Here is a 22,056-nt window from a genome sequence, read left to right on the forward strand (position 1 = left end):
CAAAAACAAGAAAGAAACTTTATTTAATTTGTTCCCCGCTTGTGTTAAACAAGCAAACAAACTCCTCATCACATTCTTCATCAGATGGAGACAAGATTCAAGCAAGCGAGTCAGTGGTGCACAACAGAAAGGCACAAAACTGCTGGAGGGAGTGATGAACTGATGAACAGAGGATGAACCGTACAGAGCGACTGAGGACATACAAATCTTGGTCTTCATCCTTGACCTGCTCATGCTGTGAACGTTCCTGGAGCCTTGCATGGAGAAAAAGTGTAGTGATCTTCCTCGAAATAAAAACATAGTGCACATTTCTTAAAAGATAAGTCTGAAGTCTTCCGAACATGAGTTGCAGAAACCATGAAAACATGAACTCACACATTTTTTTAAACCTCATACCACAGCTGGTAAAGTTAGTGTCCCTTTAATGAAGCCACAACTAAATGACTATGTGCAACTGATTAATCTGTTAATTCATGTGTGAAGCTTAAAGAAATCTGGGATATGGATCTTGTGGCTTGCTCGTACATTCACGTCATCAAATATCAACGTCATTCATTCTATACAAGAGAGTCATTTACACATATACTATTATACAGCACAGAAACTGAGAGGAAAAAGCCTCTCTCTCTGGAGGAGCTAGGGGAAGGAGGTGGACGGCTACTCACAGCCACTAATTGAATCTTTAACTCATGCAATCTATAATCAATGATGCAAATATATTGATCTTAAATGTCTCGGTACTGGATTCAGTCATTGGCATCAAAGCGAAAACAAAAGGAAACCAGTGGGGAGGTCGCTGGGACAGATTTTAATCTGGGAACGAGAAAGAAGCGGAGGGATATTTTCAGGGAGACTCGGCCTCATCACAGAAAACAGAAAAAGAAGCAGCAAAGGGGGGGGGGCTTTGTTGAGCTGAAGAGCAAGGAGGAGGTTCAGGAGGGTGATTATTTGTCAGGAGCTGTGAGGGTCAGAAAGGTGCGAGAGGCAGAAGCAGCCGGGTTGGATTATACAGACTGGTAGCCAGTGCGACTCTTCCTCCGGCCAATCAGGTAAGAGATAAGCACAAGGATGATTAGGAAGCTGAGCGCCACGCCCACTGCAATGGGCACCAAAAAGCTCAAGTCAGAGTCCATGAAGCATTCGTCAGCTGACAGACGGAGAGAGGAGAGAGGAGACAGAGACAGCGGGTTAGTGGTCAGCAGAAAACACTCAGAGAAAGACAAGGAGGGTTAGAGAGAGAGAAGAGACGCTGCAACAGATCAGTACCTGTGACACGTGGAGTCAACAGAGTCCATTAGTGGAAAAACAAGTGGACATGATTTATTATTCTCTGTGAGCATCAATGGAACAGGTGGATATTTTTGGGGAAATACGGTAAATGCATTCATGCCTCAAGTAAAACTAGATCTGCACCAAATTGCACAAGCTCAGAAATCAGTCCCATAAACATGCCTTACTTTTTCATAAAGATCCAACAATTGTTCTTTGAGAAATCAATGAAAATATTGTGTTGTAGTGTAATCTTCGAGTTTATGAATATTCCTGAATCAGCACTGAAATGTAATAATATCTTGCTTTGATCCATACTGCAGCCTTCCTACAAGTTTCATGGATATCAGGTTGGTATTCTTTGTGTATAGTGAAGCTACAGCCATCAGTCACTAAATCTAAAATAAGACTAGTGATCTGCTAGCTCCTCCCTGCCTTTCTTCAACTGACGTGACATAACTTGCTTGTTAAAGGTTTAACCAACTGAAGCAGAGAAGTTACACGTTGAACTTTCACAGAGATTAGGTGCCTGATTTTGTTCTTGGCCTGGAGCAGTGAATTCCTGGTTTCATCATCAGCACTGCTGCTCCGCAGACTCTTGCTCCAACAGATGTCAAAAAGCTCAAGATGGCAGCGCCGGTATCCCTTGTGTTTTAAATAAAAACATCATCCATCTTTATATGCAGTCTATGGGACAGACCGAGGCCACCTATTGACTCATTGCCAATCTTTATGCAAAGATAAGTTTCTGAGCAAGAAAGCAAATTAGCGCATTTCCCAAACTGCTCCTCCACAAAGATATTTAGGCAGTCAAAGCACAGAACACTACATGGAAACATTAATACAACACATGCCGGTATTATCACAATTAGTCGAAGGCAGCGAAACAAACAAGCAGCTGTTCACCGATTACCCTCTGTGTTTATTTGCAAATTTGACTAGAAAGACTCGTAGCCGGTGGACATGTTTCTCTTTCTCCCGATGAAATAGGCCAGAACAACGATAACAATGAGAACAATCAGGGCAACTCCGACAGCTATGGGAACAAGGAAGCTGTCCACGTCGGTCTCGCAATCCTCAGCTAGACGAGAGTGAAGAAAGCAGAGGGGTGAGCAATCTCATAGGCTGAACAGAAAACTGAAAATATTAAATGATGAATGTATGGATGGCAGGGAAAGACACAAAGCTTAGCTATCCAAGATATTCATGGAAGTAACATTGAAGCATTTTGAAGAAAGGAATAAACATTCACGTGAGTGTCCAGGACACATTTTTATTTCAAGAAATCTTAAAATGCTAAAAAGCTCTACTTGAGTCCGACACACAATTTCAAATCAAATTTATTAGCGCTAACAGCGAGAGGGACAGGAGATGAAATCAACAGTCACTTTGTTTCCACAGAACACATGAATTGATCTTTAATAAGAGGCTCTTGTAGCACAAATTCCCTTTGCTGAACATGTGTGTGCAATGCTCCCAGTGGAGAGGAGGAATAAAATAAAAAGAGCAGAATCATAGTGGGTGAGAATCTCAACAGCATCAATGAGTTAATGAATGAAAAAAAAATGCAAAGTCATCATTGAGAAAGGCACAGTGATCCTGATGGAAGAACCGGTTAGATGATTCACTGAGAACAAGGGACACACATTCCTTTAAACATTCATACAGGTGCTGCAAGAGCATCTTTATAACTAAGGCAACTGAGTTTACACAAAGCGGAAATACACACGACAGCAACAATCACAAGCAGAAAGTCAAAGCTCATGTTCGATAACTATAGCACAAGTATTTCGTACACACACACACAACGTCCTGGGAAACACTATATCAAATGCAACTCAAAGATCCAACTCATTTCTCTTAGTTTTCAATCCTCAGCGCCGTTTACCATCTGCTCTGCTCCAGCTCTGAATGAAGAGCTGCAACGAGTCAAACAGTACACGACACTCTGCAAGAATCAAGCAACAATAAGCAGCTACTACCACTCAAGCTCTCTATCGTTACAGATACACGCGTGCATGGGCGTGCCTGCATCCCTGACGCTGCTTCACTGAAACCTACACTGCCTTGTTTACTCCCAAGGCCCTGAAAACCTATTTTCACCTCCTAACTGCGTTCGCCCGGCTCCAAAATATAAACATTCTCCATTAGGTCTGTGTCACATGAGATCAGATCCTTGATTTCACTGCACCGTTCTGGATTTTATCATATTTGAGATTTGTGGGGTGACTTTCGTCTTTTTGACCATGTTGCTCCCGCACAATTTTGAATAGAGCTGAGATCATGCCAGTAAATAATTCCACATTTTGAATTCCTTTGAAAGACAATTCATCACAGTCTCACTACGAAGCTACTCGTCAGAGCCACACTAGCTGCTTCCCTCCGTGTCCAGTCTTTGTGCTAAGCTATGCTAACAGCTCCCGGCTTGATCTTCAATCTTCTCGTCAAACTCTTCAGAAGAGAACAAATAGGTAGCCTGATTGTAAAACTATTCATTTGGTAAACTTCTTCACAATATCCAAGATATTTTTTGAAGTTATGAGTCAATGCTTCAGATTTGACAGAGTTTTCAGGGTCTTTAACGTCCCCTGGTCCAGCGGCAGCACTCGGAGCTCAGGCCTCTACACAGGTGAAACAATGCTACAACAGTTTCAACACAAAGCAAAAAGGTAAAGAGCTTCTTAGTGCATTTATATGTAAATATCCTCGTTTCAAAATTGTCTGTGCTGAAAGTGACACAATAGTACTATCGATCCCTTTTTCTGAACCTAATGCCAAAATATATCGAGGGAAAGAAAAAAGAAAAAAGCTAACCCTTCTTCTCAGACTTACTCTCTGGCTGCAACATGTCCACATGTAGCAGACCTTTTTAACAGCAGACATGTTGTCATTGTTTAGCAGGAAGAGTAAAGGTGTGATTAATAACAACAACAACAGCTTCATTCAATCATTGTGACATTTGTGTGTGAATGAGCCACTGTTGTGTCCTTAGTTCTACCAGGACTTTTACTGCTTGATCGATGTTTAAATTTCATCCATGAAAAAGTTTCATAGACGTTAAAACAACTCACACTTTGATTTTACATGTTTACAAAACAGGACAATTATTCCAATGTTTCTCCTGCTCTGCAGGGGCAAACATGGGCTAAAGCATATTTCCTTTAGCAACAAAGAAAGAAGACCTTTGTCCTCTCAAATGAAATTCATAGAACAAAGACAAAAAAGCTATTTGACCATTTTCCTTAGTTTTTTGTGAAGGAAATGTTCTCAATCGAAATAAAATCTGAAGTGAAATTATGATTCCTATGTGTCTCAATTTAAATAATTACGGGGATGAAAAGTCAAACCATAAAAAGGAAGTAAAAACTAAAATGTACACACAGATTAAATGATGGCAAATGCAAACAAAGGGGGAATGTCTGCGGAGCAAGTGCAGGATCCCACTGCAACAGACTGTCACAAATCTTTGACTAAAATAAAATAAAAATTCATGTTCAGGGACTTTTTTTAAATGTAGAACTGCGAAGGTACCGGAATCCATTCTATATACTGCATACTGAAAATCACTTTTCCTGTGACTGTGATTGTTTAAAATTTGGAGAGGTGGGTCTTGCACTTGCTCATCAACAAAAAATGAAAACACAAACAAATAAAAGAAAAAGACAAATATCCAGAAATCAACAGAAAGGAACATAAAAATTTGGGGTAAACAAGTTTGGTCCTTGAGAATTACACCAAACCTCCACCGTTACAAGTCCCTTGAGGTGACTGTAATTCCAAAAATGCTCTGAAAGCATCACATGTCTAATATCTTCAATATCAAGAGACAGTAAAACTAAATTTTTCTGAGTTTTTTCCTGATGAGACTTTGTTTATTTTAGATTTTAATTTAAAACCCCTAAGGACCAGGCTTGGGAGCCCCGTGATATTTCAGGAGTGATTTAAAGGGTCTGATATCCGACATAAGTCTTTCTTCGACCAATCACGTAAGCGACCACTACAATGAGAATCAAGCCAGCCAGAGCCGCGCCAACAATGATTGGGATTAAGATGCTGGTGTCATCCAATGAACATTCATGGGCTGCAGATAGAGAGAGAGTCAGTCAGTGATTTTCTGATTAACAACAGACAAGAGTGAAGCTCTAATTAACAATAGTATTTTCTCTTCTAAGGATTTAAGGAAGAGATTCCAGAAGGGGGGGTATGTCAAGCTTATAAAGTTGATATGAAGTAGAACAGCAAAAATAATATCCTTGTAGTGGTACAAATACTAAGAAATTCATGGATTTGGTAGCTTGAAACAAAAAATATCTCAAGTATACATTGTTGATACTCGTGAGCTAGAACAAAACCATTACCCATTGTTTTGATTTAACCCCTAACATCTGTTGCTCAAAATGATAAGTTACATTTTGTGAAAGCAACTCTGCATCTTTGATTAATTTGGTAATTGTGGATATATAAATATGTACATCAGCCGCGTATTTATCTCCACCCACCCCCTAGACGCAGCTCTCACTTGCTCATCACAATACACACACCTCGACTTATGTTGTTTCTCCGTCTACTGTAGGCTACACCGTGGCAAAAAGTAATAAAGGCGTATTTCTGGCAAACTGAATCTGAACTTGACAAAGAAGAACGGTGAATTGTACAAGTTGTATCAGAATTGTAATGTATTATTTTGTTTCTCTCCGATATGTAAGAAATGCAACAGAAATGGATAACGTGAGCCTTCATTATCACAGGGTTAATGATGGGTTGTTAATGTTAGATAAACCCTGGTCTTGATGGTCAGCTCTGACTTAGGTACCTCAGCTAACTGAGCTTGAAAAAAAAAAAAGACAGTTAACTAGACCTGGCTTCTTCGCTGATGTCCCTCCTAATGCTAAGGAGAGCTGACCGGTCTCAGAGGTATGATATGGTGAATGTGACAAATGAAACATTAACAGGATAAGATTTCTACTATATAAAAAACACCATACGTTTTCATTGGAGGAGAGGATTTTGGAGATTAGCCTACCTGTATTGAAATCCCCATTTGTGATTCCAAAGGGCTGCACTCGTAGGTTGAAGGTGTAGAAGCTGAGCATGTTGGTGATGGTGTAGTTCTGCTCCTTGTTGCACATGTAGGAGCTGCCGATGGCTGCCTCCCATAGAGTTAGGTTGGTGTTCACCGCATTAAAGTCCACACCTTTAAACAAAACCCAGAGATATAAAGAATAACATAAACTTGTGTCTCAGAATGGTGCCTGATGAATGTGGGTAGATGTGATTCTTCTAATTACCAGAGCCCGTCTTTGCGGTGAAGTTGACGGCATGCAGGCGGAACTTTGCTGTGTCCTGTTAAAAGAAAAAGACATGTTTAGAAGCAATAATTCGTTTTTCAAGAAGTGAATATCTAAACCTGACAGTTGTCTCTTGAAATATTTGTATTCAACAGGGACATTGAAGTGAGACAGTAGAGTTAGGAAAAGAGAGAAGCATCAAATGGATATTAACAAGATACTGTCAAGGACTTACATTAATGAAGGTCAACATGATGGTCATAGTGCTTGACACCAACTGCAGCTCGCTGCTGTTGATTCCACACGATCCAGATGCCTTGGTCTCGTTGGCATCGAGGTTCATCTCCTGAAACGTCTGTGTCAGAAGGAAAAGAGAAAGACATCCATTCAACAGAGCGTTTGAGAGAACATCTGTGTATGGCCTGGGAAACATAAGGGCCATAACCACAGTGTGATCTTTCTTGTTTCTGAACGTACCTCTCCTTGCTTGATACCAATCCGCAGGCCAAAGGTGGCCAACAGGCAGACTGTGCTGTTGTCCGAGTTGAGGCTGTACTTCCCAATGTTGGGAGGAAGGAGGGTGGGCGTTGGGGTGGGGGTAGGAGGTGGGGCAGGGGTAGTGGCGTTTGTGACAGGAGCTGGGGCAGGGGTAGTGGCGTTTGTGACAGGAGCTGGGGTGGTTGCATTGGTGCCCTGAGTGGTCGGGGGAGGAGTGGTCGGGGGAGCAGTGGTCGGGGGAGCAGTGGTCGGGGGAGAATCCGCACTACAAGATGTGACTGTGTGAAGAAAATATTAGCCAGAAAAGATCAGTAACACAAACAGGAGAAAAAGACATTACAGCCGTGATGAAATGTGTTGCTGCATCCGCACTTACTATTTTCACTCTTGTTGCCTTCACTCACAAACGCCTGTATGAGCACGCTGGACAGTGTCATATTGACCATATCAGTAATTATCATGTCTTTACTGTCGCACGAGTAGCAGGTATCCACACCCACTTTTGTAATCTGAGACTTCACGGTCACGGATTCAGTTTCTAGAAGAAATTCAAACACGCGTCAGTTCAATACCGTTCATTCACTTTTGGTTTTGCTGGCACTGAGAGGTGTAGAAGTTACCATTTGATCCAGAGCCAGGGAAGACAGTGGCGTCACTGAGGTTGTAGGAGAAGGTGATGGAGTCTGCTTGGTACATATTTCCATCCATGGTGAAGTTCAAACTCAAGGAGTGCCCGTCTCTGAAATTAAGCTTCAGCGTTGAGCTTGTGGCGCCGCATTCACTTCCATCGGTTGTAACTGCACTTGGAAGTTCAAATTCAGCTGTGTCCTTCTGAAATGAGAGCAAAGTGAATTCTTTATTAACAGGATTATATGAGTTTAATGTTTAACTGGTGAAAAAGCTGACTTGGCGGATCTCAAAAGAAAAACTACCTCCTAGAGTTTGAGCGCCTGCGACAGATCTACAGATGCTAAGTATAATCATACTTAATCTAGAAATATTTGCCTTTGAACCACAAACTGTTAATTCAGTTATTCTTTTGTTTATCTTATGTACTTTACGAATATAATCACTCTCAAAATTACAACATTTCTGTGACTCTCTTTCAACAGAACTCTTGCCATAACAATAGCAGGATATGCATCAGGAAAACGGGCTACCTAAAATGCTGATAAGCAAGAATCATTTTAGCTTGGTCGTGACTCCCTGTATTTCTCCTCTCCATGAGGACATTTGATTTCACAAGAGTTGTCTGACGGTCACGTTGTTGAGGTGGCCTGAGAAGATCGAATTGCATTGCTCGGCTTTGATTACATACTGTAAGGATAACGTGCAGGCTGATGTAAATACACCAAACATCATGGCGGGACATCTCAAAATCAGTGTGTTTAAGACTAGACACTCACCTTCTCTCCAGCTATATACGAGACTGAGAAGTTGACCATGAGGTTGGCATAGAGGCAGAGCTTGCCTTCTTTGTCTGTGACGTTCACTTCAGCGCCATTTGACAGCTGGAGGACTGAAAAGAAAAAGGGAAATTACACTGTTGATTTCTATAATCATTATATATATAAAAAGGAAGAAGTCCAGTTGGTATTTAATTGTGGAAACTTAAGAAGACTTATATTAAGGACATATGAAGCCTGTCTGTTCAAGTATGGAAGATTAATAACTCGAAATAAACAGCAAGACAATAATACCATTTTCCTCCTGATATTGGTAAATCTGCTTAGCCAACACCATGCACTTAAATATTACTTGGATTAGTGAATTTTCCAAATGGTACAAATGTTGGCACGAATTCTTAATTACAGGTTAAATAAAAAAAAAACTCCCTTCTGTGAAATGATCAAACTCCACACAAAAACTTAATAGCTAAAGCTACACAAGGTTCCCTGTCACATATGTGTAAATATGAGCATTTCCTAAACCTATAAACATCCCATGGCCAAAACTTATTCAACATAAAAAAAACACTTTTGTAAAATCTTCAGATGACACAATTTAAGATTTTTCTTTTCTCTTTATCTGAGAAACCATGCAACAATAAAGGACAGTGGTCAAAGTCCAGCTGAGTTAACTGAAGTTAATTATTATAACAAGGGGTCGACATACTTGCAGAGGAAACGACTCTGCCAATGATAAGTGTAACATTTGCGGTGCAATTGTTGATTTGACTAGCATTTATCACTTTTGTTGACATCTCTTTCAGGAGTAAATTAAATTATAGGGTAATTAAAGTGGTTGCAGCCCTTTATTTTTGCTATATTTGATCATATGTGGGCTGAAATCCAGTTTACTTGCACACTACTATCCTATTTAAGTCCTAACCTGTATTCATCACATTCAGGACACACAGAACATTAGAAACCAGGAGATCTCTGTATCCACAATTCTAACCATAACCCTTTCATTCAGGATTGTAAAAACAAGATATGAGGTTTACATGACACTATCACATGTATGTCGTCACATTGAGATTCATTATCCTGCCTTCAATATGGAACTTCTAGAAAAAACGACCCCCAAATCAACACTTGAGACTAAACTAATCCCTGTTTTAAAGGCTGATTTGAGAATTGATCTGGTTTGCAGTGAGAGCTAAATATTCCACATTCATCTGTTTATGAACTTTTATGCAAGTCACCGTAGGTAACTAACCACACCACATGGCTTTAGCTCAACTGTGATCTGTTCCAACTGTGCTGTCCCGTGCTAACTTACTTAAAAGCAATCCAACCAATTGGATGCTAATGCTAAGTTGCTAATGCTACCTACTGGAGCCATATAACGTTATATAAAGTGCGAATTAGGCTTTGAGCGTAATTTGACTCTTTTGACGCTGGTGTGTTTATCAACATTATTAGGCAGCAGACACGATTCCGATAACCTGATGTTTAACCTTCATCTCGAACTTTAGCTTTCAAAACAAGTGTTATCCAATCGGCAAGCTAACGGCTAAGCTAGCTGCCCGGCCAACACATTTTGACACAGCAGTCTTTAATCGTTAGCGCTAGCCTGTCCGTTTATTTGTAATGTGTGGGTTGGTTATAAAATGGAGGTTTGATTGAGATAAATAGCGATTATATGGTTAAAACGTGGCTGTTTGTGTTAAACATGACCCGTCTGGTTGCCGCAGCTCTGCGTTGTTGGCGTAGGTAACAATTAGCAGCTAAGCTAGGTTAGCATAACATCTCAACTGGACGGCTCCTCCAGTAAGTTTTCAGGCCTGTGAAGCAAATACGAACAAACCAGTGATGTGTCTATATCATTAAATACTACATATAGCAAGATACGCTTCTTTAATATCTAATTTCACCAGCAGTTAGCCGGAGCCCGGCTGCGCCAGGCCCGGGTCAGGGAGTCCCCAGTCCCGTAAGTTTGATCACGTCACTTCGCAGAATCAGATGTTTTTTTATCACTTGTTTGAAGCCGGTTTAAAGCTGAATTCATGTCGTGTTACGTACCGATCCCAGCGGCGAGGAGCGAAACAAAGGCAGCGAATCGGGCCATGGTGGCCGGAGCGTTTGTTTGGAGTGTCGTCCGCCGAAGAGGAGAAGAGAGATGCCCGGACAGGTCGCTCAGTCTGCAGGGTTGTGAGCTGTGGGAGAGCCGCTGCCGACTGTACCAGGAAAGGTGTCACATGACAGCGAGCAGCGTCAAAACACGGAAGCGAGTGGAGCACGGGCTCCTCTGCCTCCCCGCGCAGCTCACTGCTGCACTGGTCGTGTGCATTTTAAAAAGAAGTCCAGTTGGTATTTAATTGTGGAAACTTAAGAAGACTTATATTAAGGACATATGAAGCCTGTCTGTTCAAGTATGGAAGATTAATAACTCGAAATAAACAGCAAGACAATAATACCATTTTCCTCCTGATATTGGTAAATCTGCTTAGCCAACACCATGCACTTAAATATTACTTGGATTAGTGAATTTTCCAAATGGTACAAATGTTGGCACGAATTCTTATTACAGGTTAAATAAAAAAAAAACTCCCTTCGTGAAATGATCAAACTCCACACAAAAACTTAATAGCTAAAGCTACACAAGGTTTCCTGTCACATGTGTAAATATGAGCATTTCCTAAACCTGTAAACATCCCATGGCCAAAAGTTATTCAACATAAAAAAAAACACTGCATAGAAGTACATAATAAAACCTGACACCAATAGAAATGCAGTTTGCATCCAAGACAATGAGATTTAAAAACAAGGACGGATAAAAGACACCCCCGATTGAAACAGTTGTTTTAATCTGAAGCAATAAATCTAACAGACTCATACAAACATGGGCAAGTCCCATCAATCAGATGTATCCTCTTGTCTCGAGGTGATCCAGTCCCACTTTGAAGCAAATAAGCCCCACACGGAGACTTAGAAGAAAAATAATTGTATATGTGTGTGATATGATGGGGCGGGGTTTGTGGGGGTGGTTTGTGCTTTTAATAGACATTTCTAAGGGGTTAAAAAAAACAACTAAAAAAGCAGCTGACTGTTCATTTTGGTGAACTATGTACAAACAAGTACAAAGAAACAACAAACGAGGAACTTAAATGTGTTGTAACAAAAGAAGTGCTCCTTCTCTTTCTTTTTTTGGCACAGACTCTGCTTTGAATGTTGGGGCCTTGTACAACTTTGCAGCAGGGTCATAGATTTGACACGGATATTTCCTAATGGTCAAATCTCTAATCTTAATGTTTGTCCAATAGTCCCACATTTGACACTGGCTGAAAAACAAGCGGCGAGTTACATTTTTTTAGCCTGTCCCTTTCAACACCAGGCTCATTTAGAGGTGTGTCAGCATTCGCTTGGGACATTGAGTGAACAAGAAGACCAAACAGTGACTTGGTAACAAAGAGCATAATGATTCAAACTATGGACAAAGGAGGATCTAAGTTTGAAAATAAATAGTTTCCCTCTCCGTTAAAAAAGAAAAAGAAAAAAAGAGCAAATGGAACATCTGTGTGTCTTCTTTGTCAGTCCACGGTCGCCCACCTCTCTCAGAGGCTCTGAGAAATACGGACAATATTCTCTTTTCAATGGGCATGCAGTCCACAGGATCACAAGACCCCTGACCAAAAAAATATCCTGTGGAGCGAGCAGTATCCATTCACTTGTCGGTCGCTTGGTTGAAGGTGATAATGGTTAACGTCCACTGGAGCAGCCCGACTGGACCATCCATCTGCATCTCTTATTTTTCTCATGTCCCTTTTCTGTCGTTAAGCCACATAGTTGTACTGGTTGGAGTTCTCCTTGTCACGCTCCATATAGTCCCTGTCGATAAGAGACTCTATCCTCTTCTTCAAGTCAGCAGGCTGGAAGGGAAGACGACAGGGAAGAGGCGGAAGTTCACACATGAGGCACATGTCAATATTTTTGGTTATTTTTATACATGTGAGAAAATAGAAAAGAAAAAGAGGTTCTATGTGAGTCATTGAAATTCTCATGGAAATCTGCTACATTTAAGTCCATTTTGTACAAGCTAGGTCGGATCTTAAACACTGATGGAATGAAAAGATGCACTACAAAAGGAATTAAAAAAAATGTCAGATTAATTTCCCTTAGTTGAAGACAAAACTATATATATATATATACACATTTTGAATAATTGATTAATCATTGCAAAACTACATATATAATCTTATTGTTCTGTCTGCTGAACATGAAATATTTTGATAGAACTTTAAAACATTTGTCACATTTAGAAACTTTCTCAACTTGATTGTCCACAACAAAGCACTTTTTCCCCCATAAAAATATTATTTACTCTCTTGTTTAAATCCCACTTAGTACAAACGGTAGTTACAATCATTTTTAAAAACACATTTTGGTTGAGTGCAGCCAGAGAACTTAATTCCTTTCCTATCATCTCTCTACTATTGCTTCTTAATAAAAAGGCAAAAATGCCAGAGAAAGAATCAGGGTTGTGTTTCTCACCTTGACGGGGAACTTGAGCTGGTTGTACACCTCTGACATCAAGAGATTATGGCTCAGAGTCTTCCTCATCTTCATGATCCGCACAATCGCAGCATCAATCTGATACTGACGATCCTGAAAGACCCTCTCAGTGGTGCTGGCTTGCTCCTCCACCTGAGATTAAACGCACTCAAATTAAAATATATTCCCCAACATTGTGAGGATATTGAAAGTGGAAAAAAATCGACTGTAAGATAACAGCTGTACCGTTTCTTTCATTTGGATCTGGTTTATTTTGATCCTGAAGAGCTTGTGTCTGAAATCGTCGTTGCAGGAAAACTTGTCCCCGTCTTCTATGTCTTTACTTTTGGGGACTTTGGTGAGGACTCGTGCTTTCCCACAAGCAAGTGACTGCAGAGTCCGGCGTAGTTCACTGTCCTCTGTAGACCAGCAGACACACATCATTGGTATTAAATAAAGAGAACTCGTCAGCCCTTTTCTCATCGCTGTGCTGCTGAACAAACTTTGATGTAATGACACAAACCTATTCCTGTTGCTAGTTTGATCTCCTCCAGGGTGAACTCCTCTCCCTCATTAAACATCAGTAGCACAAGAGTTTGGAAAAGTGAAACCTGCAACTCCTTCCTGCCCTTTTGTGAGAAACGTCAAAGAGAAAAATTAACATTCGTATCTACACGCCGAGCGAGGAAACACAAAACTTTACACGACCTGATCGCAGAAATGAGTTCCCCACCTCTTTAAATTCAGCTTTTAAAACACAATGGCCTAGTGTTGATTGCCACTGCAGCTTCCTGCCGCTGTGTTTGCCCAGGTAGAAGGTCTTGAAGATCTCTTGCAGTCGCACCATCTGGACAGAGATAACAGAGGAGTAACGAAGCAACACTCGGTTTATTAATTGCACGTCAGGTTATATAAACAGCATGTTACAAACATTTCAATATTTGCCCAGCAAACCTACCTCAGCAGGCAGGTGCACTTCCATTGGGACATAGGTGGGCCAGTAGCCCATCGTTAGGATGTTGACAGTCAACTCAATGTTGCCAGGAATGTTTTGGCACTGCATATTCTGCACAAACACAAAGGAAATGCATGTGATATCAAACTACCACTTCTTTCTACGTTGTTCTTTGGATTTGCATAATGCAGAAAATAGCAGGATGTTAAATGCAATGGGCTGCGTTTGGGTTGGGGAGAACCGGTTCCAGTGATACTGGAAGGCTGCTCTAAGTGATAGTTCCATGTGTGTGTGAAGGCTGTTTAGACACCAATTCAGTGGTTTATAATGTCATAGGGATGAATTAGACAGGTCTGAAAAGTTAATGAAGGATCATTCATTTTATCTTTCATCCTGGTGAATGTCAATCGGGCTGCTCCTGTCCCAAAGTGATCTGTCAGGAATGAGCTCCGGGGAGTATAACTGAAACAGCTGTAAGTACGTTTATTTGTAGAGCACTTTCACAGAGAGGAGTCAAAGTGCTTTACAGGGCGGGAAAAAGTCAAAAGCAGGTTGCATAAGTTCTAAATAAAAAACAGAAAACACACGTACAAGGAAACGATACAGGGTTAAGTGCTTAAGAGACAGAGCTCATACACATGAATAACTAAAATTCCTAGTTAAAAAAGTGATGTTTTCAAGTGAACCTGCAAACCTTACAGGTGTAGGAAGTGAATTCCACAACGTAGGGGCTACAACCTCAAAAGCTCAATCACATGTCTTCACATTGGTTGTTTTGCATAATAGATTTAAGCAATGCAGCGAATATAAATCAAGCACTAACTGCTACGTTAATCGATTATTTCCATTGACAGAAAAACAGTTACAACCAATTTTGATATTAATTTCAAGTAAATATTGAAGCAAAAATACCTTAACCATTCTCCTAGTTCCGGCTTCGTCATTCTAAGAATTTTCCCCGTACAGTTCAGTTGACGAAACAAGACAATAATTAAGTGATTGATAAAGAACAATTATTAACAGAATATCAGATAATTCAAGAAATATTTTGTTGCAGACTTAATAGCATGTATTTGATTGACCAAAGCATTTCCATTGCCCATCTGAATGAGGAGGATGGACTGAAACGTAATCTCACTGTCATAGTCATCAAGTATGTAATATTCTTTTAGTTATAGCTCACGTTTGTTGTGCTTACCTGTTTGAACTGAACCATTATGTCTTTCGAAAGCTCCATATCCTTGAACATCCCCTCCAGTTTGCTGGTGAACGCTGCTCCACACTCTGAGGAAATACAACAAATTCTCCAGTTAATGTAGATCCAGAGATTCGTTCATTGTGTCATGTTGTTTCTCATTTCATGTGTTTGCTTATATTCAAAAGAGATAAATTAAACTAACCATGTTTGAGCTTTGACAACATCGATTTTTCAGCATCAACAGAAGCACTTTTTCCAACCAGTAACCTCTTGGCCAGATCCTTTTTGTAAAAGGCCTCGAACACATCTTTTCCTACAATGACAATACATCAATATGTGAAAAAACATCCACAGAGTAAGTATAATAACAAGAGTGAAACAAATATGACGGTGAATATTACCGTAGATGAATCTAAAGATAATCATGATCTTATCCAGCATCTTCTCCAGCTCTTCGTCTGTTGCCTCTTTGTTTCCTGCTCGGAGCTTTGAATCCACGTGTTTGGCTGTAAACAGAAGTTCAATCACACGTGTTATTTCTCAAAGATGATGATTGTTCTATCAGGATCATTATAAATTGATCATTTTAGTTATAAGCTAGTTACTGACCTATGAGCTCTGCGGGTTTATTTGGCCGTTTGTTGATGAATGTTTCGAACGCCTCCTTCATGGCGTTGACAAACTTCTCGTTCTTCATGAAGCAGATGTCGATGATGTGATCCACCTTGTCCTTGAAGTCGAGCAGCTCCTGCACCATCGTTTTGTCTTTTTCGGGATTGATTACGATTGTGCTTCCGAAAGCCTACATGTTGAATTTTAAGAAATTAGAGAAAAGAAAGTGTGAAATGACTCCTCATCAGCTCAGCACCTTCATCCTCAATTAGCCACAGTCTTTTATCACTGCTGATGCTGCCGTACCTTTATGTACTCTATCCAGTGTTGCAGCAGGACCTGAACACCACCTCGCACCCGACTAAAGAGCTGATAGAGAAGCGACAGATCCTGAATTCTGTTCTCATCCAGCAGATGAGTCAGCCCTGGAAGTTTGCAACAACACAAATAGGTCAGACCTCCAGCAGCTTTGACACTCTCAAATCCCAGTATGTGCTCCCAGTATGATATTTCAACATCTTCGACATTCAATGACCGCTGCAATGTCACCCATGCATTTATTGTTGTGCACCTTTCTGCAGAGTTGCACTGAGATGTTCCCCCAGCAACTGCTTCTCCACAGTAGCAATGAGTGGTTTTCTGGGGAGGGAGGAAAAACTCACTCAGGTTAAAAATGAATCTCTGTCGGACAGTGTTAGACTTAAAACTGAAAACTACGGTCTGACACTCACTGCGTGCTCTGGTCCAGATATGTGATGACTCTGTCGGCCTCTTCCTCCAGGCGTTTGTTGACATGATGGAGATATTCTGGTACCTACGAAACAAAGGGGGGGGGGGGGCAGGGGAGTTTCACAATGTCAACATATTGTGACCACATTAAGTATAATATTTCAGGTCTTGAGTATTTTTTATTGATTTGTTGTCTTGTTTATTGTCAAGCACTTTGGAACCAGTACACCTATATAACATCAATCGAAATATAGCCAATCCATTTAAGCTTATATATTAGTAATATTATTTATAATAGCATTAATCTAAGCCTCTCACTAAAACAGCTTAAAAATAAACCGAATCTTATGAACTAATGCATTTCCAAAAGGATGGAAGGGACTGGATACGAATCAGAGGGTCTGAGAGTATCACACTTTGGATCCAGGAATCTAAGTATATTGACTGACATTGAATTACTACTAAGTATTACTCAAGCATTACTCATGCTGAGTTGTTTCTGTTGTTTTGATGCCTTTTAATTCCAGTGTAGCTGCACTGGAAATATCATACATTTGTATCCAACTAACCATTGACCTATAAATGTCAGAAAAAACTTAAATTTACATTACTATTACCCTGAGCCCAATATGAACAGTTAAGACCAACTTGGCTTGTTTTATTTGTCCACCAGCCTAAATCCAAAATAAATTAAATTTACAAACAGTAACAACAAAGGAATGCTTCAAATCATGTTTGACAGCCTGAAATTGGAAAATTGTTGGTGTGTTTGCTTGACTAGATTAATCAATTATTCGAATAGTTGTCTAAATTTTACCAAGTTGGGACTGAAATAAGTATTTTTTTTCCCGACCACCTAAAACCAAACTGTCGCAGAGCATCAGGAACACATAAGTCACCTCTCGCTCCTGCATCAGCCTCTGTCCCTCTGCAGAGTACAGGCGATTAGTTTCTTCCAAAAAGCGCTGCTCAAAGGAGTCTTGATAAATCTGTCGACAACAAAAAGAACATGTTTCATTAAATCCATTTTTCAACAGAAAAACAGACACGGTACACAGGGGATCATCACCAACAACACAGCTGCCATAACCTCACTTTTCTACTGGACAAAGAGGAAATCCAAGTGATCTAACAGATTCATTAACTAACGTCTGAATCCTAGTTTGGATAATAATGTGTCTGTCAGTTACCTGCAGGTCAGAGAGCATGCTCAGCAGGCTCCTCAGCAGACTCCGGTCTATCGCCTCTCCGTTTCGCTCCCTCTCAATGAGCCGCAGAATCCCGTCGATGGTTTTACTCTGGACCTTCAGATCACTGATGATGTAGAACCTGAACAGCTCAAGACCCATGTCCCTGTGGAGCACATGAGCCTGTTCAACACCCACTTTGACAGAAATCTGACTCCTGCTATTCACAAGAATTTACACCAGGGATCCCTCACTCACTCACCAGATTGATGGCAGCATAGAGTTTTGTAAAACATAGGTGCGGTCCAAAAACAAAAATATACTCCTAATCATGATCTGTGAAACAATGACAAACGTTCAAAATAGGCAGGAAACACCACTGACATTCTTTCTTTTGACATCTTCTTGTTTAATTTAAAGGGGTACTCCACAGGTTTAACATATTAAGCTCAGTTTACATGTCACAAGGAGAAATGCTTCCGTTTAGGAGCTTTTAGAGAAAAAAACGTAACTTATTTAACAGCAAGGCTGAGTTACTAACAGGAAAAGTCAAATCAGGTTTAAACCCAGTCCCGATGTTTAATGTGACGGGCAGATGTGGCTGGGATATTCCTAAATGCATCACAAACAGAACGTCATTGGCTCGTCAACATCCAGCCTTGTAAAGTTGTCTATTTACCAGACAGGGAGGAGCTAATGACCGAACCGACTGAGCATGTTCAAAAAACGAGCAATAAGTCGGCTCCTGCTACTTTTACTTGGACCGTTCCTTCATCATGTCTCTCATAGTGTAACGCTAAATCTTTGGAATACCCCTTTAAACATGAAAACTAAGCCACAAAGAAAACTTCATGGAAAGTGACGTTATGTTAACTGACATTTAAGGGACATGGCTACGAACCACCACCCGACTTACTGAGGTTAAACAACTCACCATTTGTCTGCAGTGATCTTGCCAGCACTTGTCGATTTTCTTGAGGAACAGCACGCTGTCCAGGGAATCCGTGAGAGCGGGGTTAAGGCAAAAGAGCTTGTGAATGATTGACAGTTGACCAAAATAAGTAAACACCTGATGAGACTCAGTGACTGCAACTAGGGAGGAACTGAGTGGGTAAAGGATATTCTCTGAACTGTTCGATCTGTGCCTTGATATGGTCTTCACACACGGCCCTCAGCTGTTTGTAGAGCTTGGCAGATATCTTATGGGAGCACAGGTTCTCCACCGCCTGAGAGGACAAGAAAAATACATCAGTGAAAGATACAAACACGATCCACAGACGAGGCGTGCTGCACAAATACCTGGTAGAGCTCCTCTAGGTTGTACTTGATTGAAGTGCTGTTCTGTATGGCCTCCACTGCCTCCTTCAGCTTCTGCCAGGTCTCCTGCGTGTAGTTCTCCGGCAACTTGGGTTTTTCTGAGAGAAACAACCAAACACAAAAGGTTCAAGCAACGCTGTCGAACCCTGCAGGCCTCGAACATCTCACAGCTGACGTCCATGAACCATCACCCTGTGTCACCGGTGTCAGTGGAGCTATTCTAAGATGCGTTTCTATTTGAAGTAGAAGCTGAGTGATGTTGACAAAAACAGACTTTTGCATTTAGGGTGATTGTACAGGGAATGATTATTTTTTGTTTATACCGTGAGATAATATAAATTTGTCAATAACATGCAACCATTTCATGCATTAGACCGCTCAGGCCATATTTGCAAAATCGGTGAGAATCCAACTGTGTTTTTAAGTATCAACTTTACTGGATTAGCCTAAACATGATTTTTTGTATCTTTTTTTCCAACGTATACATAATTTATATCTGTATGTTGCACAGTATTATCGCCTGGATTTTTACTAACTGTATATACCATGATTTAAATGGAATTTTAATAGTTATTTCAATGCCAATTTTCTCCACATATTTTCTTTTTACTTTTTTAAAATTCTAATTAATGTTATAATGACGAGCAAGGACGGAGAAGCATTCGTCATGTCTTCTAACTAACTGCTTTTTCATTTATACTGAAAGTACTTAGTAACAGCTCATAATAGTTGGCTGCAGTGTAAGTCTATAAATGTTGTGACAGTCCAAATAGTCCAAAAACGTCTGTCACATCATAGATACAAAACTGACTGATCAGAAATATGTGCAACCTAGTTAAATCTGTATTTTGGGACAAATTCTTGACCTCCTTTGAGCTGCAATGATCAGAAACATGTCAGGAAAAAAATCGCAAGCTAATCGCAAGCTAATCTAATAATCAAATGATAGTTTACCACCGTAGACTGCTTGTGGGCAAAATCACCCCGGATACTGAGAAATTATAACATGCATCTGACATCTAAATAGTTAATTGAGAAAATAACAGGCAATGAGTATACCTTAGTCATAACAATATATATCCCAGGAGGGCTGGACGATAGGGTCAAAAATAATACAAAGATAAAAATGTCACATGAGCCTAAATTGATAAATATCGCCATAAATGTTCCCCGAGCCTGATCTTTGTCCCCGAGTGAGGGCTGTGTTTATAAATGAGTCTTTATGAGCAGAGAATGACAAACCCTTGAGAAACTGCTCATCGTTTCATAAATATACATTACACCTCCTCACTGTTGCACAATTAGGCATAAGAAATATATCACTGAACCTTTGTTATATTGCTATGTAGGAAAATTATATTGCCCTAAATATTGATATCGTTGTGATGCCTGGCCCTAATTCTAAGTAACACTGGTGATTGATCCACTCCTCTAAGTTCTCCAAATCAATCATATTTAGAATTCAACCAATAACTTGTAACCACCAACCAACTATCATGTCCAATATCCAGATTTGACACTTGTGGTGGGAGTTTCACTTGTAAACAGTTGTATATTGTTGTCATTGACTGTTTGGGGGACTGAGTCCCATCATCCACAGTGGATCTGCTACCTTTGAAGTTCTTGATGACTAGTTTCTTGGCAGCACCGGGTTTACTGTTGGAGAAGGTGCCGGAGCCGGTGCTTTTGGTCAGTCCGTTCGCGTGGTGCCCCGCTCCACCGGGCAGGAACCCGGCTTTGCTTTTGTTATTGGAGCATGAAGCGGCGGCGGCGGCGGCAGCAGCCTCCTCAGCCATTTTCACATCCAGTCCAATGAAATCCACTGAATCCTCAAACCTCAACTTCTTCTGGATGTGCAGCGCGGTGGGAGAGCAGCAGGCGGAGGAGGAGGAATTCAGGGTCTTGGGAGGAGAAGGGGAGATGGAGTCCGCAGCCTCCTCCCTCTCGGAGCCGTTTATTTTCCTCTTTTTCGGGGATGTGATGTTGCCGCTGTCCGCCCTGACACCGGCGGCCGCGGGTCTTGCCTCCTGGGTTGGCGGTGGTGGGGGATCAGGGGAAGATAAACCTGTTGGAAACATGAAAAAACGGGAATTCTGATTCTTAGCAGCCAGTCTTCTTGGATCCGAAACTTCCAGGCTCGCCGGAGGGAGGAAGAGGAGCTCGGGGTCCGGGAGCGTGTGAGCACCGCAGCCCGGGGACGGTTTACTCGTGAGACTGGATGAGACAGGAAAGTCCTCAGCTCCACTTGGAGCTAGCTCCGTCTCTTTCTTGTTATTGCTTGCAGCAGAAGAAAGATGGTCGGCTACTGCTTCCTCTTCTCGCCTCTGTGCTCTCGCCGCGTTGTGGACTCGTTCAGTGGGAGCGATTTCAGCTCGAGCGGCCGTTTAACTCTTATTCTTCTTGTTGACACATTAAGCGAAGCCACCGCAGACAGATACCCGCAGATTACTGTGAAACACCCGCAAGTAAACACGAGGAGAGAGGGCTCATGAGAAGCTGCTCTGTGACCTCACCGGAAGTACTTTGTACAAAAGTACTTTTTGCACAAGCATGTTTTTTTTTTTTTTTTAACCGACCACTGTGCTGTACCTGCACTGGACACTAGATGGCGCTACAACAACGTTTTGCTGGCTGTGAATTTACCATCGAGCTAAACATAATAATAACAGTAATAGCAACAGTTACAAATTTTATTTGTTTAACACATTTAACAAGGATCAAAAAACTTAACATAACTTTTAAAATACACACAAACAGTTAAAAGTTAATAGAATATATAATACATAAACACACATCAATGTTAAACAGTTTTTTTATTTTGATTAATTATATTTTGTAAACAATATACTGTAGTATATTGTCAATTTGTATCTATACATTCATACATTTATTATATACGTATAACTATATAGTAAATGTGGTATAACTATGTACTTATATGATATAGTTTATTTAGTGAAATTATACAAATGTAAATATATATCTACTGTACTTTACCCGAGTATGTGTCTCGACAAATACCATTTACATCTGTCTTGGAAGGTGTATATTATGTACATATTCTCTG

General features: G+C 40.7%; 2 protein-coding genes across 5 annotated transcripts; both read right to left on the bottom strand.

The window, feature by feature from the left end:
• Positions 1 to 10,689, bottom strand: lamp2 (lysosomal-associated membrane protein 2). 3 transcript variants are annotated; one of them, XM_062393111.1, is made up of 9 exons: positions 10,523 to 10,689; positions 8,462 to 8,574; positions 7,676 to 7,886; positions 7,432 to 7,593; positions 7,035 to 7,333; positions 6,793 to 6,912; positions 6,558 to 6,612; positions 6,293 to 6,463; positions 1 to 1,147 (listed from the first exon to the last, which is right to left on the bottom strand). In XM_062393111.1, exons 1-9 carry the CDS (start codon positions 10,566 to 10,568, stop codon positions 1,005 to 1,007), a joined length of 1,320 nt encoding a protein of 439 aa, XP_062249095.1. In that variant the 5' UTR covers positions 10,569 to 10,689; the 3' UTR covers positions 1 to 1,004. The 3 variants fall into 3 exon arrangements, with proteins under 3 accessions (XP_062249095.1, XP_062249094.1, XP_062249096.1); XM_062393110.1 differs by having other exon boundaries at positions 1,005 to 2,350; XM_062393112.1 differs by lacking the exon at positions 1 to 1,147 and adding an exon at positions 2,523 to 5,350 and having other exon boundaries at positions 10,523 to 10,688.
• Positions 10,690 to 11,285: 596 nt separating this feature from the next.
• Positions 11,286 to 21,514, bottom strand: cul4b (cullin 4B). Of its 2 annotated transcripts, XM_062393894.1 has the most exons (21): positions 20,602 to 21,514; positions 18,972 to 19,087; positions 18,795 to 18,898; positions 18,607 to 18,676; positions 17,935 to 18,008; positions 17,676 to 17,838; positions 17,385 to 17,474; positions 16,488 to 16,570; positions 16,328 to 16,395; positions 16,063 to 16,181; positions 15,754 to 15,946; positions 15,546 to 15,650; positions 15,347 to 15,457; positions 15,145 to 15,230; positions 14,859 to 14,891; positions 13,950 to 14,057; positions 13,725 to 13,838; positions 13,515 to 13,620; positions 13,238 to 13,410; positions 12,992 to 13,144; positions 11,286 to 12,369 (listed from the first exon to the last, which is right to left on the bottom strand). In XM_062393894.1, the coding sequence occupies exons 1-21, from the start codon at positions 21,065 to 21,067 to the stop codon at positions 12,274 to 12,276; spliced, it is 2,631 nt and encodes an 876-aa protein (XP_062249878.1). In that variant the 5' UTR covers positions 21,068 to 21,514; the 3' UTR covers positions 11,286 to 12,273. The 2 variants fall into 2 exon arrangements, with proteins under 2 accessions (XP_062249878.1, XP_062249879.1); XM_062393895.1 differs by lacking the exon at positions 14,859 to 14,891.
• Between the last annotated feature and the right edge of the window lie 542 nt (positions 21,515 to 22,056).

Source organism: Platichthys flesus, chromosome 8 (assembly GCF_949316205.1).
Source record: "Platichthys flesus chromosome 8, fPlaFle2.1, whole genome shotgun sequence".
In the NCBI taxonomy this organism is placed as follows: domain Eukaryota; kingdom Metazoa; phylum Chordata; class Actinopteri; order Pleuronectiformes; family Pleuronectidae; genus Platichthys; species Platichthys flesus.